Source organism: Bubalus kerabau, chromosome 1 (genome assembly GCF_029407905.1).
Source record: "Bubalus kerabau isolate K-KA32 ecotype Philippines breed swamp buffalo chromosome 1, PCC_UOA_SB_1v2, whole genome shotgun sequence".
Classification (NCBI taxonomy): Eukaryota; Metazoa; Chordata; class Mammalia; order Artiodactyla; family Bovidae; genus Bubalus; species Bubalus kerabau.
Window position 1 is genome coordinate 61,186,739 of NC_073624.1, and position 26,587 is coordinate 61,213,325.

General features: G+C 39.8%; 2 protein-coding genes across 3 annotated transcripts in view; both read right to left on the reverse strand.

The window, feature by feature from the left end:
- The window catches only part of NEDD1 (NEDD1 gamma-tubulin ring complex targeting factor), a 296,141-nt gene that overhangs the window by 171,487 nt on the left and 98,067 nt on the right, over positions 1 to 26,587 (reverse strand). The gene's annotated exons all lie outside the window — the stretch shown is intronic.
- The window catches only part of CFAP54 (cilia and flagella associated protein 54), a 309,026-nt gene that overhangs the window by 77,866 nt on the left and 204,573 nt on the right, over positions 1 to 26,587 (reverse strand). For both annotated transcript variants that reach the window (XM_055576675.1, XM_055576666.1), the window contains 8 exons: positions 15,659 to 15,764; positions 13,344 to 13,488; positions 12,366 to 12,523; positions 12,015 to 12,194; positions 11,788 to 11,914; positions 4,971 to 5,126; positions 3,579 to 3,684; positions 2,623 to 2,719 (listed from right to left, as the gene is read on the reverse strand). In XM_055576675.1, the coding sequence (XP_055432650.1) occupies positions 2,623 to 2,719; positions 3,579 to 3,684; positions 4,971 to 5,126; positions 11,788 to 11,914; positions 12,015 to 12,194; positions 12,366 to 12,523; positions 13,344 to 13,488; positions 15,659 to 15,764 (1,075 nt within the window). The remainder of the gene's footprint in view (positions 1 to 2,622; positions 2,720 to 3,578; positions 3,685 to 4,970; positions 5,127 to 11,787; positions 11,915 to 12,014; positions 12,195 to 12,365; positions 12,524 to 13,343; positions 13,489 to 15,658; positions 15,765 to 26,587) is intronic.

Genomic DNA, 26,587 nt, shown 5'->3' on the forward strand with positions numbered 1-26,587 from the left:
ATGAATTTTAGTTGTTTTTGACTGTTTTCTGTGTGTCTAATAATTGTATGTCTTGCTAAAATATTTATGCTGTGTCAAGATATACAGAAAATAATGCTCATATTGTATTTGTTGTTGCTGTTCAGTCCTTGGAGTTATACTATTCTTTCACTCCAATCTTATTTGTTTAAGCTCCTAATTATAAACAGCTCCCTAGAGAAGGCCCAAAAGGTGATATATTTTCTATCCTAGCATCTTATTAATTTGCATTGCAAACTGCCATGGAAACAAAGATTTCTGTTTTCTCTTATTGGATGTAAAGATGTGTATCATATCACAAAAGGTAAGTTTTCTATGTAATCATTTTGATGAAAAAAAAAAATAGCTGTTACCCACCTAAGGCAGCAACCATTTAAGTTGTTCCAACTGACTGAAAGCCTATTTGTCTACAGGATTTAAATCATGTTTATGTTGTCTCAAAGATTAGAGAGTTGACATCAAAATTTTCTGGAGAGGTTTTTTGGTGGGTCAGAGGATTATTTAATGAGAATGAAATATATAAAGCCTACTGAAATCTAAGGAATAAACAATTAGATGGTATTTTTTGAAAAATAAAAACCAAGTTTTCAAAAAAAAAAAATTAACACAAAGTTCCCCATCCAACTTCCTGCCTAGAAAATCTCCCTCTCTGGGGTGCTCAGGGCTGGTGCACTGGGATGACCCTGGGGGATGGGATGGGGAGGGAGGTGGGAAGGGGGTTCTGGATGGGGAACACATTTGCACCTGCTACTGATTCATGTTGATGTATGGCAAAACCCAGTACAATATTGTAATTAGATATTAAAATAAATAAATTAATTTTTTTTAAAAAGAAAGAAAATCTCCCTGTCTGAATCCTGGGTACTCAGGTATGGCCCACAGACCAGCAGCATTGGCATTTCTAGGAGCTCCTGAGAAAGACTGAACCTCTGACCTCAACAGGATCACAGGATCAATGGAGATGTTTCTGCCCCTTATTTGGAAGAGCTGCTTGATGGAGTGCATGCCTCTGCCACCCTGCAAGGCTCCCTCCCAAATGATCAAATCTCACTTTTCACCTCTTTCCATTGCAGTCATTCACAATCCCACCAACTCAAGTTATTTCTTAATCCTAAACTTCACCACCTAAAACACCCCCAACCCTTCCTTCCCTTCTCTTCCTCCCTCCCTCCCTCCCACCTTTCTTCCTTTACAGGTTTATTACCTGTCTCCCTCCACTGAGGAGTAAGTGCATGGGAACAAGCACTGAGATTGCCCTGGACTCTGCTTTATCCAGAATACGGTCTGGGTTCTAGGACATGCTCAATAGATATGTGATAAATGAATGAATGACTTTTCTTATCAAAAGATGATCTGTTTGCCAGCCACTTCAGTAATGAAAACCATACTTGTCTATCAGCTTAAGCAATAGGTCATTTCCTGCAAACATCTGATAAATCCTAATGACTGAGCATATTTATATGCACCTACATTTCATGGAGTACATCATGAGAAACGCTGGGCTGGAAGAAGCACAAGCTGGAATCAAGATTGCCCGGAGAAATATCAGTAACCTCAGATATGCAGATGACACCACCCTTCTGGCAGAAAGTGAAGAGGAACTAAAAAGCCTCTTGATGAAAGTGAAAGAGGAGAGTGAAAAAGTTGGCTTAAAGCTCAACATTCAGAAAACAAAGAACACGGCATCTGGTGCCATCACTTAATGGGAAATAGATGGGGAAACAGTGGAAACAGTGTCAGACTTTATTTTCTGGGGCTCCAAAATCACTGCAGATGGTGACTGCAGCCATGAAATTAAAAGACGCTTACTCCTTGGAAGGAAAGTTATGACCAACCTAGATAGCATATTCAAAAGAAGAGATATTACTTTGCCAACAAAGGTCCGTCTAGTCAAGGCTATGGTTTTTCCAGTGGTCATGTATGGATGTGAGAGTTGGACTGTGAAGAAAGCTGAGCACCGAAGAATTGATGGTTTTGAACTGTGGTGTTGGAGAAGACTCTTGAGAGTCCCTTGGACTGCAAGGAGATCCAACCAGTCCATCCTAAAGAAGATCAGTCCTGGGTGTTCATTGGAAGGACTGATGCTGAGGCTGAAACTCCAATACTTTGGCCACCTCATGTGAAGAGTTGACTCACTGGAAAAGACCCTGATGCTGGAAGGGACTGGGGGAAGGAGGAGAAGGAGGAGGAGAAGGGACTGGCAACAGAGGATGAGATGGCTGGACGGTATCACTGACTCGATGGACATGAGTTTGAGTGAACTCCGGGAGTTGGTGATGGACAGGGAGGCCTGGCGTGCTGTGATTGATGGGGTCGCAAAGAGTTGGACACGACTGAGCAACTGAAATGACCGACTGACATTTCATGGATAACATTTTAACAGGCAAAAATCTCCAAATGAAATCCATTTCCAGAATCTTATGTAAAAATGTCCAAAGAGGTATCTAAATATGAGTATGAGTTTAAAATAATAAATTAATTCCTCCAAGTCACAAAGAAAAATGTCTCTTTATATCCATAGCACAGAGGTAGCAAAATAAGCAAGCTCAAAGGCAATATACTTTACATTTAATACTTTATATTTCTAATAAAATCATTTATTACCTTAATAGTCATCAATGGTGACACTGAAAGTTTGCTCTTTAACTTCCTCATGTGTAAAAATAATAAGGCTATTTCAAGGTAGGAGTCTCTTATCAACCTAAAACAATAAAACATTGTACTTACTACATAGCCTCACTACTCATAAGCATCATTTTGCATCATGTGACAACAATTTCTGAGCAAATGAAGGTAAAAACAGGCAAAACTAACATCTGTTACAAACTGACCCTTTTTTCATAGCACCTGTGGCTTAAACACTGGCATCTTCCTCCCTACTGAAATCAGAAGCTCTTAAAGACAGCTGTGTGTTCTTCCTTGTCCTGTGCTGTCCTCCTGCCATGACTGCAAGGAGTCCAGCATCAAGACCATTCTGGAATATTCCAGCACACAAGGCACTACAGAAGTGATAGTCAAGCCTGGAAAACCAGGTCTCTGTCTCTACCCTCCTACACTGATTAGATTCTAAAGAGACACACAGAGTTATTCTGAAAGCCATGACTTGGTGTGGGTGAGGGCTGTGTGTTCACTATCAAACCTGTCAGACAGGGTCATTTAAATCAGTGCATTAAGTCAATTATATAGAATTGAGCCACCCAGCCTTGGCACTGATAAACCAGCATGACACAAATCCCTTCTCGATACAATTTCACATCTGGTGGAAATTCCTGTGTCCTTGGACTGACAGGAGATCAAGCTGAGTATAGCCCGGAAGTGATTTACAGTCCAGGATGTCACCAGGCTAACTGCTGTCATCAACTGTCACTGAGAATGAAGCCTTGGGGCAGAGCCGAAAGCAACAAGCTTGAAAAGGAAGTCAGTGAACCAGTTGGACAATGAACACCCCAAACTAGCCCTGTCATGGGAAGAGAGTGTCCCAGTCATTTCAGCACACATCCAGAACACGGGGCTCAAACCCAAATGCATATTGTGATAATGGAAAGGTCTTTTTTTTTTACCCTGAATTTTGATCATTTCTCAAGCTTAGCTGTATAGCTTCAAACAGACTCTCAAGTTGCATAGTTGGAGGTTTCTCTTCCATCAATATTTGACATTCTATTTTGCCTGAAAGAGGAAAAGGATATACAAAGATGGATTTTCTTTTTTCTATCATTTAGGACTTCAGAACAAATATTTTATGCTGGAAATTTGGAAAACTGGATGTGTTCTCCTTGCTTGCCCATCTCTCGTTTCCTGCTGGAAGGTACACCAGTGGGGAAAGAGCTGCTGCTTCCTTCCCTGGGCACCTCGAGGTTCCCCTGCCTCCTTTCACTGTTCGGACACAAGTGTTATCATCCTATTTTCCTTCCATTTCCTTACTTTGTGCTCTCACTTCCTCCTGCAGTGCATTCCTTTAATCTACATCCGTTTTCTTCTTTCCTCAATCATTGCAGGCATCATAGGAAATACCTTTGCTAGAAACAAATCCTAGAAAATCAGCAAATGCTGGAAAACCAACACAGATGATGAAAATGCTCTCGTGTGCACACAGCTCCCCCTTCCTCATGGTAAGCTGCAGCCCTCAAATGCCGGGCACTGGAATGCTACTTCTATAGCCAGAATGACTGGAAAGGGAAATCTCATAATCACTGTGAAAAGGATTGACAGTTTCCATACAGCATGTGGACAGAGCATGGAGCCACCTCATGTGAAGTTCATATCTGGGCATTTAGTAGCTCTTGACTTATGGATGGTTATTTACCCAGACCGCCCTCATCTGCCAACCAGGATTGATCATGCCTAACTTGTAGCACTATTGTAGGAACCGGCAATATGAGATGTAAAACACTGATTACAGTGCTTTGTACCTAGTAGATGTTCAATAAATGATACTAGATGTCATCATCACTTTTCTCAGGGCTAAAATGGCCACAACAAAGTTATATGAATGCATTATGCAAATGTGTATTGCAAGTTATAAGTATAGATATGCTATAGCTATCTAAATGGATAGGTATCTTTTACAGAAACTGGCTATTTTAGCTAAGTAATGAAATTATGCATAAAAATATCTTCTAAGCATTCTTTAAGTAACATTTTTCATAGCTAAATGGCTGATAATGAGATTTTTGTGTCAAACGTGAAACTTTGCATAAGGAAAGCCAGTCATAATTATAAAAGAAATGAAAATAGAAGTCTTTTTCCCCTTTCTAGATGTAAACTTAATATAAGCATGTTCACTTTATCCAAAACTGAGTTTGGCAGAGACATCAAGGTGTTTGTCAACACCACGCCCTTTGTAAAATCAATATTTTACATAATCAGTGACCAGATTTTTAAGAAGCCTTTTGTTAACAGGAAAAAAAGTTTTGCCAAACTTTATCATAGTTGTGACTCCAAATACATCTTACCTTTCTGAAAAAAGATTTCAGCTTCCACCTCATGTTCTTCTGTTCCTGATGTCCTAGCGAGCTTCAAAGCTATTTCAAAAAAATGAAGGGCAGGTAACCACTTTGAAGAATCCTTCTTTTTACTGGTATAATATACTTGCTTGGCCACTGTATGTCCTAAAAGAAAGACGTTAGATGAAGAGGGAGAAATATACATAGTGTTCATAACAAGGGCTTCGCAGGTGGTGCTAGTGTAAAGAACCGGCCTGCAATGCAGGAGATGCCAGTTCAATCCCTGGGTCGGGAAGATCCCCTGCAGGAGGGCATGGCAGCCCACTCCAGTATTCTTGCCTGGAGAAACCCATGAACAGAGAAGCCTGGCAGATTAAGGTCCATGTGCTTGCAAAGAGTCGGCCACGAATGAAGCGACAGCACACACACACACCCATTCATACCCAACCTCCCAGTTAACAGACTCCTCTCACAGTAGGTGCAACTAAGAAGTCTGGGTGTGTGGGGGACGAGGGTCCCTGGTAGCCTCGTGGTTAAGATTCCAGGCTTTCACTGCTGTGCCCTGGGTTCAATCCCTGGTCAGGAAATCCCACAAACCCTTAGCAAGGTCAAAAAAAAGAACAGAATTCTAGGTGTCTTTAGTTTTTAGCATTGAAGAAACACTTAAAGGAAACTCAGTACCCAAATATTTCAATGAACTATAAACAACAGCCTTTTGAAACTTGGTCTTTGATAAATTTCAACATTTTTCTCATTTTTAAGATGAAGGATAATCTCTTGAGTCTTTTTCCGTTCTAAAAGTTCATAATGCTCTACCATAACTTCTGGGTTCCAGAGGTAAGGTTGTTAGTAGTGAAACACCTGGAAGTTTTATAAACTTTTATGTTGTTCCCAATAAAATTTGCATATATTAATAGGCAGTAATTTCTATTCAGTTCTATAGTGGTTCCTCACATTGTATATTTTCTCATTATAACTTGTTTGCAAACCCATTATGGACAAAGACCTCACGTCATACTTCTGGTATGGTCCCATCACTTCTCAAAATAATAAAGGATTATTGTATTATTGAAGGGGCATTAGATTTAATTTCTAATCACCCCAAAGACAGACAGACATTTATTCCACAAATATTTTCTGAATTCTTAGGCACTGGATAAGAAAGAGAAAAGTGGAAAATAAGAACTAAGGTTTCTACAATGCCAGGTACCATCCCAAGTACATAAGCATTATCTCATGTAATCCTTCCAACTCTGGGTGGATATCATTATTATGCTCATGTTACAGAGGAAAAAGCAGTGGCACAGTGAAGTTTAAATAAATTGCCCAAAATCACACCATCTGAACCTAGGCAGTCCAGCTCCAGGGCCCATACCCTAAACCCTGACTCTGCAGCAAACCTCTTAAGTGAGAGACCATGGAGCTTAATGTCTAACAGGGAATGTGAACGGCCAGACAGGCAATCAAAATACTGTGTGGTTGACTGTGTAGGCAGTGAAAGCCCAGGACACTGTGGTGGCAGGTTATAGGAGCCCTGGGCCAGACCTGAGAAAGGTCAGGGCTGCCTGCCTATGGAGTACGGCCATCAGGGCGGGCAACTGATGATCACCTTGTTATGTTTAAAGAAGAAAAATGTTGAGATAAAAGCAAAAGGCAACTGGGCGAAAAAGTTGTATTGATAGAATAGCTTAACAGGCATAGTAGGGGGAGTATGAAAAGAAAGGTAGTGTAAAATTGCAGAATGTGTAGGATTCCAGCTGAAATGCTGGGTACAAGCCAGTCATTGGTGTTACTGTGTCACCAGAGCCTTTGAACAGGTCCCTACATGCCACTGAGCATTGAGGCAGCAGAACTGGAAACTATCTGAGGTTTCTTCGAGTTCTGAAAATTTGAAATCCAAGACGCCAGGCCCTACAAAGAGTTTTTAAGAAGTCTAGGGGTTTTTTTTTGTTTGTTTGTTTGTTTTGTAAATGTGTAGCTCAGGAATGAGCTATTTGAGTAGAAGGATGGTGGAAAAAGGGTCTTTCTCCCTCCTTCTCTCTCTTATCCAAGGAGAAGTTACACAGCCCTTCCTCTGGACAAGGCACTTTGCTGAGAAATGGAGATGAAGAAACTGAAGGCTTGCTTCCCGGGGCTTCCTAAGAGAGTAAGGAGGCCAGGCATGGAACAATGAGAATAGCTGACACCTATGAAGTTCTAAGAACAAACCAGGTGCCCTTCTAAACGTGTTACACATTCCATTCACTTCATCCTGTGAGATTGGTACTTTTCTTACCCACATCTTATGAGAAAGGAGACTGAAAACACAGAGAAGTGAAATGATTTCCTGGAGGGAATTAGACCAGAATTCTTTTTCCAGAGCCCATGGTCTTAACCCCAATAATCACCAACAACGATTAGATGGCAGGCAAGAAAGATATGCTAATGCCATTTGTCCTATACCATCTCACAACTCAATACCTCTCCCATTCTTGCTTATTGTTTCAGAGTACACTGCTGCTGCTGCTAAGTCGCTTCAGTCGTGTCCGACTCTGTGAGACCCCATAGACGGCAGCCCACCAGGCTCCCCTGTCCCTGGGATTCTCCAGGCAAGAACACTGGAGTGGGTTGCCATTTCCCTCTCCAATGCATGAAGGTGAAAAGTGAAAGTGAAGTCGCTCAGTCCTGTCCGACTGAGCGACCCCATGGACTGCAGCCTACAGGGCTCCTCTGTCCATGGGATTTTCCAGGCAAGAGTACTGGAGTGGGGTGCCATCACCTTCTCCATCAAAGTACACTACAACTGTTTATTAACATAAAACAAAAATATCAAGTCTCTTCATGTCATTGAGGCACTTATATACATGTACAATGTGTACTATAGTACTATAAATAATTACTGACATATAATAATAGTACTTGTTTTCTATGTTTTTGTTAAAACTAGAAAAAGAATTGTTACAGAAAATGACTTTTTTTTCTCTCTCCTAACTAGATAACAGATCCTTTGAAGGCAAAGATGATGGCTCCCAGTTATATTCCTACTCCCCAGCATTATTCTTGAACCTTTCTTCAATCAGTAATCTACTTCTTCAACTAATAAGGAAGCTCTAGGTTCAGTCATTAATGGGAAAAATAATCTTTAATAACCATGATACTTATCTTTTTGTTGTTTTAGAAAAATAATCTCAAAATGTCTTTCTCTGTAAGAGGTTTTCACAAAGAAAGAAAATAACGTTAAGTGCCTCTGTTCTTGCAATGCAATCTATACTATCACTGAAAAGGAAAACTGTAGAGAAACATCAAATCAGAGGATTTTTATGCTTCATAATATTGAAGCGCTCCTTTTTGCAATAAACATCAACTCTGTGAAAAAGATGTTGTGAAGCTGACGTTATTTTGACAGAAGAGCTGCTTTTGGTTTTTGTTCTTTAAGTTGGTATTTAATATAACATAACAGAAAGCAAGCTGTTCTGCTTCAAGTGAGTCTAAAAAGCAGCAGCAGTATTGGCACCGAGTGGTGACACATCTTCAAGCTTAGTAAGGCAGGCGAGCAGAGAACACACGCAACACAACCTGCGCTTCAAGTTCTTATAGACATCAAATATATTGATAATATAAATTGTGGGCTAAAAATGTAGGAAAATAGCTCTCATGGGATCAGTGAACAGGATAGGAATTCTGCAGGTCAGCTAGGCTAGCCTAATTTCATAAACAAGGAAACATTAATAATAGGGGTGAACGGATTTCCCTACAGCAATAAAATTCATAAATGATGATGATAATCATGAAATAATGATAATCATGATGAGGAGGAGAAGAAGGGGAACAAGGGGAAAAGATTCTGGGCAGTTTGAACACACTTCTGTTACCCTCCCTCCCCAACTCTAGTCCAATCACCAGCCTCTCCTGAGCGGAGCAGCTGCTGGAATGGGAGGTAAGTGGGACCCAGGAGGCGAGGGGTGATGTTTCAAAATGTTGGTTTGGTTGTTATTCAAGTATGACAAGGTAAACAGGTCAGGAGATGATGGCCACTGAAAAGACTGGTTTTTCTTTGCTCAAAGTTCTCAAGAGGAGGGGGGCACACATGCCATGCAGGGCACCACAAAGAAGCATGAGGGTCAGTCAGGAGATAGAAATGTTACAGGAAAGAACAAAATCTTACTCCTGTTGGATCTGTTTCTTTGATTTTAATCTTTACTTCCTATTGCTTTTGTTTATTAAAAGGATAGTGTCTATACATAATGGCCTGCCTCAAGGAACACCGCCCCTCTGTCTGAATGTTAAGCCAAAGTGCCTTTGTTCAGGGAGACACCCTGGTCCTATCCACCTGTGGATGGCTACAGAAAGGAGAAATTAACACACATACTCTGTGAGGCTGGCCATTCCAGGAGATATTTGCAAGATTAATGGCCTTTTCACTGTAATTCCTCACCCTCCCCTGCTCTGTGTTCTATAAAAGATACTGGCATCCAGACCCCGATAAGATGGCTATTTTGAGACATTAGTCTGCCATCTTCTTGGTCAGATGGCTTTCTGATTACAGTCATATTCCTTGCCTCAATACCTTGTCTCTGATATATTGGTCTGTTTTGTGGCAAGAAGAGCGAGCTTGGATGGGGTAGCAGAAGGGGCCAGGAAAAAATGTGGGCAAGAGTCTTTATTGTGTTTTTTGTGGAAAGGAGTGGGTGGGTAGTGTAAGCAGACCAAGGTTTAGGATTGGCTAGTTTATACAATTTCGGTCGTCTCTGCTAGTAGTGTATATTTGTCTCTGGGGTGATTAGGGCAGAGAAATACTGGCCCCAAGGTAAGAACCCAGCAAGCTCAGTAAAGGTTTTGGGTGTGGGCTCTGGAAAAGCTGATTTGCATATAAAAGTCACCATCACAGGAAAGTGGTTAACTAATCTCTAAGAATTGACTAACCCTGAGAGGGGAAGTCCCTCCCTGGTCAGCAAGATTCCGGATGTCAAAGCATCAGGAATACATTTTTCTTTTTTTTATTTTTATTTTTTAGGAATATATTAAAAAATATTTATTTATTTATTTGTTTGTTTTTGGCTGTGTTTTGTCTTTGTTGCTGCACTGACTTTTCTCTAGCTGTGGTAAGTGGGGGCTACCCTCTAGCCCCTTGCACTGCAGGGGCTTCTCATTGTGGTGACTTCTCTTGTTGGAGAGCATGGGCTCTAGGGCAGGTGGAATTCAGTAGTTGCAACTCCAGACTCCAGAGCACAGGCTCAATAGTTGTGGTGCATGGGTTTAGTTGCTTGGTGGCTTGTGGGATCTTTCCAGATCAGGGATTGAACCTGTGCATTGGCAGGTGGATTCTTTGCCACTAAGCCACTGGGAAAGCCCCAGATATACGTTTTTTGTTTTTTGTTTTTAAGGAATGATTAATATAGGTTAGAACAGACAGAGCTGTTACAAGATTTTCAGCCCTCTGAGACAGACAAGAGCCTTGGAACTAGAGGCACATAGCTTTGGGTCAACAGTGTCTGTGAGCTCCTGTGAAGTGTAGCAATACTGGTTTCCTAGGAGTTATACGGTAAACAATCTGCCTGCCGGTGTAGGAAATGTAAGAGGTGCTGATTCGATCCCTGGATCAGGAAGATCCCCTGGAGAAGGAAATGGCACTCCACTCCAGTACTCTTGCCTGGAAAATTCCATGGGCAGAGGAGCCTGGCAGTCTACAGTCCATAGGGCCACAAAAAGTCAGACACAACTGAGCAACTGAGCACACACATGTATACCTCTGACTTACTGGTCTACCTTCTACAATCAGGTCCTCTCTTGGCTGGCTTCAGGCTCTCCTCCAACCTATTCTTCACCCAGCAGCCAGGGTAATCCTTTGAAACATAAACTGTTCCCTGATCACCTCCTCCCATTAGGCTGCCCCTACCCAACTCTGCTCTGGCTGTAATGGTCTCCTTGCAGTTCTGGAATATGTCAAGTGTGTCCTGACCTCAGAACCTACAACTCACTGCTCTGCTCGCTCTGCCTCCACTATGCATGACTCCACTATGCATATTCATGACTCTGCTATGCATATGCATAATACTTACAGTCCAGAGTTAAATACCACCTCCCCAAAGAGAACTTTCCCAATTATTCTATTCAGTACTTAAATAGACACCCCTTCCTTTGCTATTCTTTATCAACAGACCTTATCCACATCTTTTATAACACTAATTACAATTACATACATAAACATAATTCATCATCATGTTTAAGCTTACTATATCCTTGCAGATTTCCTATATAGTTGTTATCAAATACAGATTTCTATAAAATATGTACATATTAAATTTTCTAAATATTATAAAAATGTATAAATATTGAATAAATATTAAAATATTTTATAAAATTATAATATGATAAATGATATAATATTTATTCCTGTATATGATTTGTTTACTTGTTTATCTCTATCTTCAAGGTTAAGAGCAGGAACTACATCTGTTTTCATCTCCAGTAGCATCCCAGGACCTCACATGGAGGCTGGCACATGGTAGGTGATCAGATGTCTGTTCTTTCATCAGCAAAAGGAAGAATTGAGTACATAATTGCTTTCTAACATTTCCACTATCAAGTATCCTTTCATACAAACTACTTTTCAACTAAAGGATTACACTGTGTAAACAGCTTTGTATAACCAGCTATTTAATTAAATGCCTTTGTGTGCAAGGAATAACATGGCACTAATAATAATTTTTTCAACTATTTTTTAAATAAATGGAATCTGGGTATTCATAAATATTGCCCCAAATTAAATGCACTCACAAGATAGCCTGTTTGAAAATAAATTAAACTTTTTCATCAGTGTCTTGAATATATGTTTAAGTGTCCTTACCAATTCTCATTTTTGTTTTGGCCAATAACATGACGTGAGGAAGATAAATATTTTTCAAAGGCAGTAATGGACTTGCATAGTCAGTGTTTGATGAAGGCAATTCAATTGTTTCTCCAAAAGCTATCATCTGTAAAAGAAACATTATAATAAGTAATTAGCTAATGTGGTCTGCAATAAGAAAAAGAAGAGTAAGTTTCTAAATCTTTTGGACAGTAAAGCATTCTCACCTGTTCTATAAGAATGTTGTGAGACTGAGTCAACAAATACAATTTTTCTATTTTCGAAGAAGGAGTTTCCTTGAATTTCTCAGCTTTTGTTAAATCATCCAGCAAAAGCATGCTTCTCACCAAGGTTAAATGAGATCGAGGAGAAATAAAGTCATGCCCTTCAAGCAACTGTATTACCTCCTATTAAAATAAAATTATTATGTCTGATAGTACCATTTACAATTCACTGAAACAAGAGCTGGCCATATTGACTGCCATACAAGCAGTAACTAATGGAAATTTAAACTCTCTCCTTTTATTCTAACCAGAATCCTTCGGTAAATATCAATGTGAATGAGACTGCCTTCCTACCTGAAGGCTTTTTATGATGTCTGCCTTTAAATGCTTTTCTTGTAGGCCGATAATTACAGCTTGCATCAAGAATTCAGCCTGTAGCTCCCTGTCACCTGCAGCTTTTGCCTCCACACACACTTCATTGATAAGGCTCACGTAATCTGTTATATCGTTTTCTAAAATAAACAAACACAGTTACTTAAAATGCACCAAGACAGGAAGAAACTGTATAAGCATAATATCCTCAAAGTTTATCACAGGAATATTGTATAAAATAGAAGAAAAGGAAGATGCAAAGATGGAAAACAAAACTACATGAAATATTGAAAATAAACGTAATTCGAGGGGAAGTACTTTAGAGTATTCAAACACTGCAAAAGTAATAATGATACTGCATGAAATAATTTAATTTGGGAGATGGGTAGAGATGGGTAAATAGATAGGTTCACATACAGATAACTATTAACCACTGCCAGCACTAATATTTGTTTATGTGCCAGGTTGTAATCTAAGAACCTTAGAAATTTAACCCATTTATTCTGGAAATAATCCTATGAAGTAAGTACCCTATTTCTATTTTACAGAGGGGAAAACTGGGGCATAGGGGGATTAAGTGATTTGGCCAAGATTACACAGCAAGGAAGTAGTGGATAGAGTATTTGAACTCAAGGCAGGGTGGCTCCAGAAACTGCTCTCTGGACCCCTGCACCAGGCTGCCTTCCTAGATGACAAGAAGGCTTGTGTATTAGTATCCTGAAATCTCGTTGCCTGCAATGCATACATCAGTAACATATATGCCATTTTCAGTGATACAAGGGACTGCTGAAAATTATTATCCTCATTTAATATCTCAATTTTTAAAATTTTGGTAACAGATCAAGCTAAGAAGTTATAAAATGTTAATGTTATAATAAAATACATCCCAATAAAACCTCTGTTACCTAAATAAAATTAAATTTTATGAAAGCTTTGATTGAAGAGACAGGATATTTGTACCTTTCACGATTCCAATGCCACGAATCTGGGCAACAAATGCAGTCACCAAGGCTAAGCGGCACCTCAACCACAGATGAATGTTGAAATATTCTCGAGAATTTAGGGAAATAGGATCTAAAAAATTGTCGTCTTTACTTTCAGTCGCCTAAACAATATCAAAATGATGATTATCTTTCCACTTAAAAATGTCCAAGTTCTAGCCTAGTGTTAAATATAAGTTAAGGGAAGCATTGATACCATTTAATAGCATTAAATTTTTAATTTTAGAAATTATTCTTTAACATTCTATAAAACATAAAAGATATACAAAAAACAAGTAAAATCACTATTAACACTGATCCTCATTTAAGTGCTTTCTTTTTCTCTGTGTACCCACCGTTGAAAACTAGATTTACAGTCTGAATTTTTCATTGCAAACTATATCAACAGTTTCCATACCTTCAAAACTTTTGTGACCATCATTTTAAAGGCTGAAAAACAATAATACTGGCTAATTATTGAGTATGCGAGGGGCTGTGCTACATGCTTTATACATATTATCTCATTTAATCCTCCTGACAAGCCAAAGAGCGGTTATTGTTATTTTCTGTTTTTCAGATTTGAGAAGTGAAGCCTGCTGCTGCTGCTGCTGCTAAGTCGCTTCAGTCGTGTCCGACTCTGTGCGACCCCATAGACGGCAGCCCACCAGGCTCTCCCGTCCCTGGGATTCTCCAGGCAAGAACACTGGAGTGGGTTGCCATTTCCTTCTCCAATGCATGAAAGTGAAAAGTGAAAGTGAAGTTGCTCAGTCGTGTCCAACTCCTAGCCTAGGGAGGCTAACTATTTGCTTAAATCCCATCATATTCTGGCAGAGGATTCACACTTGTGTCTTTCTGAATTTAGAGCCCACAGTCTTAACTGACTAAGTTATATTGCTAGGTGCTGCTCACATCCCGAACATATTTTATGACTTACTATCCTTCTAGTTTCACTTTACAAAGGAAATGACCAATGGGAGGGAGGTGACAAACGAACTCTTCCAGAGGTATCAATCTCAGACACTTCATCTAGAACAATGCCTCTTTGTTTCAGGAATTTCCTGCTATGCATCTCTGACAGTTCACCATCTCCAGACAGTCAGCAACATGTGTTATCAAGGAGCTGTGACCTGGACTTGATGGGGGCTAAAGTGACTGACAGGTGAGGTGTAGAGGAGGAGAGGGTGAGCTGTTCCTGGGACCAGAGTAAGAAGGGAACAGAGAACCAGGGAGAGGATCATGATTAGAATGAGGGGTCTACTACTTAGATTAGATTTACAGAAAAAAATACCTATCTATGTACCTTTATCTTGGCCTACATGCCTGTTACTATTGAAAAGCTAAGTCATGCTTAATCTAAATCAGGGCTTCTCAACCTCAGCATGACTGACATTTTGGGCCAGATACTTGTTGTGAGGGAAATGTCCTGTGTGTTACAGGATGTTGAACAACATCCCTGGGTTCCACCCAGTAGTTGTCATTAGCACTGCCTCTAGTTAGAACAACTGAAATGTCTCTAGGCACTGCAAATGTCCCCTGGGAGGCAAAATCGCCTCCAATTGACAACCACCACTCTAAGTAAATTCTCAGAATCAGATTGCTTTTTAGCATACATATTGCTTTTAATATAGTAAGAAATGAGTCAATTAGTTTTATTTTGTAAAGACTTAGATAGCAGCAATTTTATTAGTAAAGCTTAAGCTTTATTTTATTCGTTTTAAAATAAGCAAGGGTTTAGTGTACTGAATCTTTATATTTTAATTCTAAACAACCCTGTATTATTAAATTACTTGGTCTAATTGAAGTCCATAAAATTTCGAAGAATGTGAGATACCAGTTGCCATATAGATTTGAGAGCTGAAGTGCAGAAGAATCTAATTGTGAGAAATTCAAGATGGGAAACAGCACACGTGTCGCACTGGTAATGCTAAAGAAGAAATATAATCGAAAGTGAAATGAAGACCAAGTACTGTGAAACAAGTTCATTTACTGGTGACACCAGATCTAGAAGACTAGAATGATATATCTGGTAGGACTCCAGTCACTATTACATCCAATTCCATAAGTTCCTAAATGAGATCACATAGCTCTTTAAAAAAATTTTAAGCAACTTGCCCAAGGTATACTGACTAATAAACAGCATCAACATGGGACTTAAACACAGATCTTTTTATTCTGAACTCAATGTTTTCAGTACTTTATCCCTTTGTTTCATTTAAATAATGAGACAATGTCCTAGTATGCCAATAATTATTCCATAATAAGTATTATAAGGATAAACATTAAATTCATACATACATAACTTTCTGGAGAGGTGCAATTCTCTGAGTCATCTTCTACTACTTTCTTTTTAAAAAGTTTTGAATCCTGGAGAAGTCTAAGTGTGGAAAATACTATGGCAGCACTAAAAGAGAGAATATAATTGAAGCATTATCAGTATTACACTCGTGGCATTGTACCTTACTTCCTAAGTCTCTTCCTCCAAAACCCCCCCGTACTGCCACCCCCGCCCCAATTAGGTGCCCTGTCCGGGTGCCCTCGTGTGGCCTTAACCACAGGATGGTACCTAACACATTATTTAACTGCCTGCAAACCCCTGTATAGTCTCACCTAATTTATCTTATTCCTTGCTGAAAACCAGCATCTAGTGGCTCAGACACAATAGAAGTTAAAAAATATTTTTAAATGAAAAGTGTGAACAAAAGAATGAATGTTTCCATGATCTAAAACAAAATTTACTCACACATTCATTAATAAAATGAGCACAGATGTATTTTCCATACATCAGAATATGGTTCTCTGGGGTTTTTTGATGCCATAAAACTGTGTTGCTTAATGCTATGCACTTGGAAAATCTTAAGGGAAATTTTTGCTCCATCAGTATCTAGCAGTGCCAAGAGGTAAATGCACTTAATGAAGAAAATTGAAGCCAGGAGATAGGAACTCTTCTCACTTCCTGTTGCCCGGGATGTAAGTTTTTCTTCACTTTAAGCCATCCCATCCTCTTTCCCTGTATGATGATATACATATAACTGATGTCACACTTTTTCAAAATATTTTAATAATATATGTCAACAGACCTTCTCATTGGAAAATCTAGACCAAAACAAAATTCAAATGCAGAATAATCTACCTGACAATGCTTGTTGTTATGCTACTTTATACACAGAAAGATTGGCTGAAAGCCAAATGGACAATATATCCATTTATCTAACTGATCACTTGATATCTCCACTTGAATAGTAAATAACAATCGCATTTAAGAGGTGTTATGAGCTAAACTGTGTTGAGGTCCTAACCCTCTGTGCCTCAGCATGCGTTCTGACCTGGAAATAGAGTCTTGACAGAGGTAACCAAGCTAAAATAAGGTCATTGGGGTGGACCCTATGTATGTGCTACATGCTGTGCTAAGTCGCTTCATTGTGTTTGACTTTTGCGACCCTGTGGACTATAGACTGCCAGGCTCCTCTGTCCACGGGATTCTCCAGACAAGAATACTAGAGACAGTTGCCATTTCCTTCTCCAGGGGATCTTCCTGACCCAGGGATTGAACCCGTGTCTCTTACGTCACCTGCATTGGCAGGTGTGTTACCTGGAAACCACTAGTGCTACCTGGAAAGCCCCATTCCAATATAACCAGTGTCCTTACAAATGGGGGGAATTTGGACAGACAGACAGACATGAACAGAGAAACAGACATGCCCAGAGGGAAGCTGATGTGAAGACACATGGGGAGAAGGCAGCCCATGACTGGAGTGATGCACCTCTCCATCACGCACAATGCGGAACACCAAAGATCGCTGACAAGCAACAAGAGGTGAGGAAGGGCTCCCTCCAGAGCTGTCAAAAAGAGCAGGGTCCTGCCAACGCCCTGATTTTGGGACAGTCAGCCTCCAGAACTGTGAGACAATAAAATTCTGTTGTTTTAAGACACAGTCTTGGGTACTCTGTTATGTTAGCCCTAGGAAACTTGTTGTTCAGTCGCCCAGTCATGCCCGACTCTTTGTGACCCCATGGACTGCAGCACGCCAGGCCTCGCTGTCCCTCACCCACCATCTCCCGGGGTTTGCCCAAATCCACATTTGTTGCATCGGTGATGCTGTCCAGCCATCTCATCCTCTGACACCCTCTTCTCCTTCTGCCCTTGGGAGGAGGGAATAGCAAATCTGCCCACTGGAGGAGGAAATGGCAAACCACCCCAGTACACATGTCGTGAGAACCTCATGAACTGTATAGAAGGCCTAGGAAACTAGGATGGATTAAAAGCAGAGCCCCTCCACCTCCTCCTCCCTTCCACCTCCTCCACCAAACCTACTCCTCCTTCTTGTTCTCTACCCCAGATCAAGAGCCCAGTATCACCACTGCTTCCCCTTTGCCTCCCACTCCATGTTCAATCCGTCAACAAGTTCTGTCGGCTTCACCTTCAAATCTGGATACTATCCAGCAGCTCCTTCCTTCCTTCACTGCTACTGCTAATGCCTCCATCCAAGCCACCAACATCTCCAGGGAACTTCCTGGCCAGTCTGTCTGATATGGCTCCCACCCCTGTGGTCCTGGTTCCTACTCTGGCCACATCGATCTCTCTTCAAGATGTAAATCAGATCATGTCATTTCCCCAGTCCTCCTTCCAGAAGCCTCCCTGGCTGTGGCCAGTACACCATCTCCTTTGGGTAAGGTTTCTGGCCAAGAAACCAGCTTCATCAGGGTCCAGGGATACTTCTAAGAAGGTATAGTCTCTGTGTATAGGCCCCCAAGGTATGTACATATGCTCAGATCTTCATTACATTTTAAAGCCTTTTTTTTTTTTTGGTATGCATCCATGTGTTGTATTAAAAGATATCCTCTCTCTCGTCTTCCCTCAATCTTTTTTTAAAATGGTAACTGGTATTTACTGTGTTTACCACCTGCCAGGTGCTATGTTAAGTGCTTTCTGTGAATTAATTGACTTAATCCCCACCACAAACCTACAAAGTATGTATTATTATCATCCCTATTTGATAGATGAGTTAATTGAGACCCAGAAATGACTTGCCTAAGGTGACTCATGGAGAAGGAAATGGCAACCCACTCCAGTGTTCTTGCCTGGAGAATCCCAGGGATGGGGGAGCCTGGTGGGCTGCCGTCTATGGGGTCGCACAGAGTCGGACACGACTAAAGCGACTTAGCAGCAGCAGCAGCAGCAACAAGGTGACTCAATGGGCATGAGTTTGAGCAAACTCCAGGAGATAGACAGGGAAGGCTGGCATGCTGTAGTCCAGAGAGTCACAAAGAGTCACACACGACTGAGCCACTGAACAGAACAAAGGTGACTCGGGTAGAAAGGGGAGGCAGGATCAGAACCCAGGCCACTGGCGCCTGTAGCATTCTCAGATTCATGATTCTTCTATAATGTGGCCTTTTCCTTTTTACAATTCTAACACATTGTGTTTTGTTTATCCTGGCACAGGGTTACTTGGTCCCACATTTATATTACTATCTAATTATTGTTAACTGTACCTTGCATGATATAAAAGGCCCTCTTCGTTCAGCTTTTTAATGTCTTTTGCCTTCATTCTACTCAGTAAGCTTCATTAAATGGGGTTATCTTAAGGATATTAAATGAGGTACTTAGTCTTTTATATGCTCAAAAATATGTATTGAGCACCTGCTATAGGCCAGAAGCAAATCTAGGGGTTATGGATACAGTACCTGACCTCACGGAGTTGACATTCTATTGAGAGCAGGATGCTCTTAGCAAAGAGGAATGCTCAGCAAACAGACAGTATTCAGTGCATCCTTGCTATAATCCTCCTAGCTGTCATTATTGTATAAAGTTGGACAGGGAAAATGCAAGGACTAAATTGATTTTTTTTCTGAGTTGTTAACCAGCATCAAAGCTTTTCAGCCATTACTGAATTTCAAACTCTCAGGATTTTACTCGGTCATTAAACTGGTTTAGATACTTGTATTTTCTAAAATATGGCTTGTGATGATCTAAACTTACTATTTAAAAAAATTAAAATCAAACAAGCAACCAAGAAACAAACAAACAAACAAAAGTATAATGTTGATGGGGTTTGTGTGCAGGTACAGAATCTCCTCTCCCCTACACCCTTCTTCCCTGCAGGCTACATACACGTCTCTAATGCACTCTGTTTATTCAGTAGCTTCAGAGTTAGCACAGGATAGCAACTAGAGACCTTGGAAGAAGGAAACAGTACTTATCTCATTCTTCTGATCTGAAGGCCTAATTCTGATTTCAAGAGAAATGAGATACAGGGTTTGGAATCTTGCAAACCCCAAAACTTAGTCAATAAAATATAAACATACTGGTATGTCTTAATCCACCTGGTACTGCTTAGTTGCACAATGGAAAACTTCTAGTTTCTCCTCTGCACTAGGCAGACAGAAAGTGTAAGAGGATTACTGACTATAAACAGTCTGAATCCCAATAGAAGGACATTTCATTCTGACACAAAATTAAAAGGCTCAAATGTTATCCGATTTAGACAATAAATTAAATACAAAGGAGAACAGAAAGGACCATTTAAAAAAAAAGAAGAAGACGATTCTGAAATAGAGAGGCAGCCCTGAAAGGAGTAGAAATACAGTTTGCATAACTTTGATCCCATTTATTTCTTATTAACATTCATGACAAAAATGGTCAGTTTGTTCTCATAAAATCTATGTGGCTCACTCCACCTGTCACCCGAGGGAACGTGCCTTTCAATTTCCTTGACACATAATTTTATTAGAAGAATCATGAAATGTCAAGCTAACCATCATTTGGAAAAGGGACTGTCCAACACTCTCAGCAGTGCCCAAACAGAAGCTCACAGAGGGTGAAGTTCACCTGCAAAAACACATTCTTCCTGACAGTAGGCTTTCCCAAGTGACAACGCTGTCACTAACAGCCAGCAGTGGCAAAGCTTTTGCAGGTTTTGTCCCAAGGGCCTGGCTCATGGACTTAAAATTGGTGCGCTTCTGGTATACTTGCATATTATTTGCATACATCTATCTGGTTGTCAAATTAAAGTTCTGTTGTGACATTCCTTTCTATGCTATTTTTTAATGTTTAGTTTCTCATTTCATTCCTCTTCACTAAAGAAAAAAAAAATCACTCTTATCCTCCACACTAAAAGGGTATATATAAGACATGTAGAGAGCAGGGGAAACAAAGTAAGAGACAAGAAATATTTTCCACAGTTGCTATTGCTCTCTGAGACACAGTTTGGAAAAAACAGTTCCACTTGCCACCATGGGAAATCATATGTTCATTATTTTCCATATATAGATATACATATATATTCTATATAGTGATAACACACATAATCATATATATAATAACATTAAGATATATAAATATTTTCTAAATATATGTTTACATATTATATATTCAAATCATTTATTTTCTATAGGAAATAATACAGTAAAAGTTCCTTTGTCTTCAAACTTCAGTGGGGGAAATGGTGTATTATTATTATTATGCCGTCTCTGGGGTTGCACAGAGTCGGACACGACTGAAGCTACTTAGCAGCAGCAGCAGCAGCAGTACTTAGTCGCTCAGTTGTGTCTGACTCTTTGCAATCCTTTGGACTGTAGCCCACCAGGCTCCTCTGTCCATAGAATTTCCCAGGCAAGAATAGTGGGGTGGGTTGCCATTTCTTCCTCCAGGGGATCTTAGCACCCCAGGGATCAAAGCCATGTCTCCTGTGTCTCCTGCATTGCAGGCCAATTCTTCACCCTCTGAGCCATGTAAGCCTATTTTAACCAACTACCAGTATAGTTTAAAGATAGTTACAAATGTGACAATACTTTAAACCAGTGGGTCCCAAGTTTTTTTTAATCTCAACACCCATTTACATTCTTAAAAATTATTGAGAACCATCAAAGAGCTCTATCAATATTTACCATATTGGAAATTAAATTGAGTCATGTTTAAATTCATTAACATTTATTAATTCATTTAAAAATAAAAACTCATTAATTTTAATATAAATAATGTATTTTATGGAAAATATATTTTCAAAAACAAAAAACAGTGAGAAAGATGCCACTGTTTTTGCATTTTGCAAATCTCTTTAATATCTGACTTGAAAAGAGAAAATCTGCTGAATAGAAGACTAGTCAGTCTGTTCTGACATAATGTTTGGTTGAAGTACAGAAGACTAGGCCTCACATAGATAGTGACTGGACATGGGAGGAGTATTTTAAGAGCCTCTTCAAATAATTGTGAATATTCTTCCTTGATACTATACCAACATGTGACAAATGATATGCTTAGTTGCTCAATCATGTCAGACTCTTTGTGCCCCCATGAATGGTAGCCCGCCAGGCTCCTCTGTCCATGGGGATTTTCCAAGCAAGAATACTGGAGTGCATTGCTGTGCCCTCCTTCAGGGGATCTTCCCAACCCAGGGATCGAACCCAGGCCTCCCGCATTGCAGGCAGATTCTTGTCTGAGCCACCAGGGAAGTCCAACAAATTATAGTTTCTTAAGTTTGTTGTTATGTGAAATGTAATACCATCCACTGATGCACTTTTCCTACTCAGTTACATGAAAACCTAACGGTCTTTCTTGTTAACCAGGATTTGGGAACATCATATGTGGTCATTTAGAAAACATAAGCTCCCTGAGTTATACAGAACTTCCTGATGTTGAAGCATTTCATTATACAATTTTTAAAAAACAATGCCCATTAATGTCACCACCAGTCTCATCCAAAAAATCTAAGCATTAGAAAACTGTCAAGCTCATGATGGCAAATACAAATTTTCCAAAACTCCAGTTTTCTCATGCAAGTTTAGATTTTATCACTGGCAACAAAAACAATTAGTTGTTTTCCTAGAAATGGCATGTTCATTTCACTCATTTTCAACAAAATGCCTGTCAAATACCCAAGTCTGAATAATCATGGTTTTTCAGTTGTTTTTATAAACAAAAATGTTGTTCCATGAGAAAAACAGCTTAGCCAGCTCTCAATTCATCCACATGCATTCTCTTCCTCAAGACAGCCATCAGACTACGCTACACAGTGAAAGTGCTTGAGGTACACTTGCCACTTAATATATTCCCACAGATTATTACAAATTTATTTAAGAATAGGTATTCATGAATGTAACAGATTCTACTGCTTCAGCAAAAGCATTCTTAAAGTGAATCTGCCTTGATTTTTTTTTAATCGCAAGCACACAGCAGTGAAGAACAGAAAGACAACTAGTTCGCTTTGGTGTCACTGCTTTGATTCATGGTGAGCTGATGGAAGTTGCAAATAACAACACACAGAAAAGGCAAAAAACATCTTCATTTTATAAACTATTATACACATAGTTTACTATGTTATAAACTACTATAAAAATAGTTCTAACCTCACAGACCTCCCTGAAAGAGTCTCAGGAACATCCAAAGATCTGCAGACCACATTTGAGAATCACTGCCCCAAAAAGACTTTATGGATTTTCATCGCTGCTTAGAAACCACAAAAATTTATAAATTCCCCCAAACCTGTACTGTCTCCAACATAAAATCAAATTTAGATGTGGACTCAGTAGAGCCCAGCGAGCTACAGTCTATGAGGTTGCAATTTAGCAACTGAACAACAACAACCATGGAAAAGCCTTCAATCAAGGCAATAGTGAGATGATTGTATGTTACCAATCTAAGTACAAGCAAAGGGGGGTTTTTGCTGAACTGACTTCCCCTTTGCGAAGGCTGCAGGAGTACTTCTCCTGTTTAAAGAGAATGGCCATCTAAAAAATTAAGTCCCTTTCCAAATTCTGGACCCAATGCATAGAACCTAATGCACAGAATTTCAGTATACTGAGAAAGGAGAGGAAAAAAATTGTTTCCATCTAATTTGATCATTTCTTCTTTTCATTCAATGATTATATTTTTCAGTTCTAAAATCTCTAGTTTTTTTCCCCTAAACTCACCTATTTCTTTTATAATCTTGTCTCATTCTCGTCCATCCTTCACATCTTTGAACAGTTCATTTCTTGGACTGCAAACTCTGCCATTTATTGTCTGCTCTCTTCTGAGGCTGTTTCTTCATTTGGTTTATGATATTTGCCTCTGTGCTAGCTTTACCGGCAGTTATTTTCCATGGGAGTCCTGCATTTCCTAAGTTAATCTCTATGAGACAACTTTGGCTTTGTCTTTGCTCCAGCTTTGTGATGTCAAGACCAGTTTCAAAGTTAATTTCTCAAGGTTTCTGCCTTTCACTGTCAGTGCCAGTTTGGACCCTGCACTTGCCAAAAGCATCCATCTGAGGAACTTATTTGTCTTGGGCTACTCTTTTTCCAACTATACTCAGTGCAGGCAGCAAGCAGGTTCCTGGCTAGTCCCCAGAGACCTTTCTGAAATCCCAACCTAGGGGATAATTTTATTCTGTATTAGAGAAACAGAGAAGACTGGACTGGGATCCTACCCTACTGTGTACAAATTATATCAGAACATCGAATTCACTCTCTCTACTGGGTCATTTTCATCAGTATATAATACATTATTGTTGCTCTCATCTCAAAAAAACTTGTCTTGATCCTACTTCTACCAACTTTACCCTATTCCTCTACTTCCCTTTACATGAAAATTCCTCAAAAGAATCATCTTTTCTTGCGCATTCCAATTTCTCTCCTTCCGTGTTATCATAAAACCACTCTAAACATGCTCTTTCCCCATTACCTTCTAAAATTACTCCTGTCAAAGTACAAAGTACTGGTGATGTCCACGTTTATAAACCATCCAATTGCCAATTCTATGTTCTCATCTCAATCTACCTGGAGCTCTTGGCACAGCTGATCACTGTATTCTCCTTGACACACTTTCTTCACATGGCTTTCCGGATTTCATAATCTCTTGGGTTTTTTTTTTTTTTTTTCTTTTACTAGTCATTTCTTCTCAGTTTCCTTGGCTGGTTCCTCGTTTTCTCCCCAATCTTTTACCACGCCCAACCCTCAGTCCTTGGTCTTTTTCTTTCATTCATCTACTCACACTCCTTAAGGAATCTCATTCTTTATAAAGGCTTTAAGGGACTTCCCTGGTGGTCCAGTAACTAAGATTCTGCTGCATTCCCAATGCAGGGGGCCCAGGTTCAATTTCTGGTCAGGGAACTAGATCCTACATGCCCCATGCCACAGCTAAGACCTGGGGCACCCAAACAAATAAATAAATACATATTTTAAAAAACAGAGGCTTTAAATACTATCTATATTCTAAAGACTCCAAGAATATTTGATATTGCCAATTGTACCTCAAAGGGACATCTCAATCTAAACACATACAAAATGTAACTTTAGATCTTTCCCCTAAATAAGCTGCACCTCTGCAGTCTTCCCCATTTTGGTGAGGGACAATTTCTTTTGTAACTCTTCTCTCTTTCTCACTACTCTACAGCTAATGCATCAGCAGATTCTAACGGTTCTACTTTCAGAATATACCCAGAATCCAATGGCTTATCACCATCCTCAGTGCTACCACCCTTTTCAGAGCCACGAACATCTTTCTTTTTATAACAGCTTCCCCAGCTGATTTCTCTGCTTTCAAACCCTTTCTCTCCTACAATCAATTCTCCACCTAACAACTGGAGTCATCCCTTGGAAGTGAAAATCAGATCATGTCATTCTTCTGCTCAAAACAATATAATGACTCCCTAGCTCTCTCAGAGGAATAGCCAGAATCTTCACCCTGGCCACAAGATCCCTTACGATCTGCCTCCCCCACCAAGTACATCTTTGAGGATCTCTGAAAACTCTTACTTGCTCCATTCTAGCCACAAGAGACCCTGTGCTATCCCCCAAACGAGTATCAGGCATATTCCCACAGCCTGCAACACTCTGTCTACAGGTATTTGCATGGACAACCCCCGTGTTTATTTGTTCAGATGTCACCTCATCATAAAGTCTACCCTGACCACACCAGATTTGGGTTATATGTCAACACTGATGCCAAGCACATCAAGAAGACTACGAAAAGGATGATTACTTCCATAGGGAAACTATCCAGGAAGAGCACAGCAGCCTCCCAAACAGGTTGAAAATGTCTAAAGAGGAAAGAGAAAGGTAACTGACTGGGCTTTATGGTGGTTAACGGGCGGTGCTGGGTTAAGGTTTCCCACGTGTGGGTCAGGGTCTGTGTGGTTTAGACTTCCCACCAGCACCAAAGGAGCGGGCAACTAGGCTCTCTTCTCTGCTTGTCTGGGCATGGGGCACGAGAAGGGGGAGTGGGAGCAGTCAGTTAATGAACATCTAAATGGAGTCATTCTCTTTACTACAATAGCACAATTTTAAAAGGATAACCTTCCTCCTCCTCCTGCCTTCAGATATTCTCCGTAACACTTATTTTTGGCCACACTATACAGTTTACCTAACTGTTAGGTTTACAGTTTATCATCAGCCTGCTTATCTTCTATTAGATTATAAACCCTATGAGGGTAGGATTTTTGTCAATATTGTTATGTACTTTTTGTCTACTGGGATACAGAATTTAGGACTGTGCCTAGCATATTGTAGATGCCCCTAAATTATTTTTTGAATGAATGAATGTTAATATAAGAAATTTGCTCATTATTCAAAACATCACTATTGAAAGTATACTAATGATAGAGGTGATTATCATAACTGATATGGGAAGCTCTTTAAAGTATATTTCTATATTATTCAATATTAAAAAATCATTGAGAAGTATTTTAACCATCTATGAGCTTTTGAATACAGAAACTATATTCTATTCATCTTTGTATCCTCAGTGTCTAGAACAGAGCCCTAGAGCGAGGTACTCAGCAGATGAAAGAAAGTGAAAAGTGATCTAACCTAGGTCTCCCACACTACAGACAGGTGGGAGAAGCCCCCGGTGGCACTAGTGGTAAAGAACACGCCTGCCAATGCAGGAGACGCAAGGGATGTGGTTACAATCCCTGGGTCGGGAAGATCCCCTGGAGAAGCACATGACAGCCCACTCTAGTCTTCTTGCCTGGACAGTCCCACGGACAGAGGAGCCTGGCAAGCTACAGTCCATAGGGTTACAAAGAATCAGACACGACTGAAGCGACTTGGCAATGTCAACAGATACTGATCACTATAAATGAATCAATCAATGAACAAATGAAAGGAAAAATCTGACATTAGCAATTGCACCACATTTTAAAAATCTGCCACCTACAACAGTTTATTCAATGGTTCAGCACAGCATAGTTCATAGTAACTTTTTAGAAATAGAGTTAATTTTTAATATTGTTATTGGTTGGAAAAAAT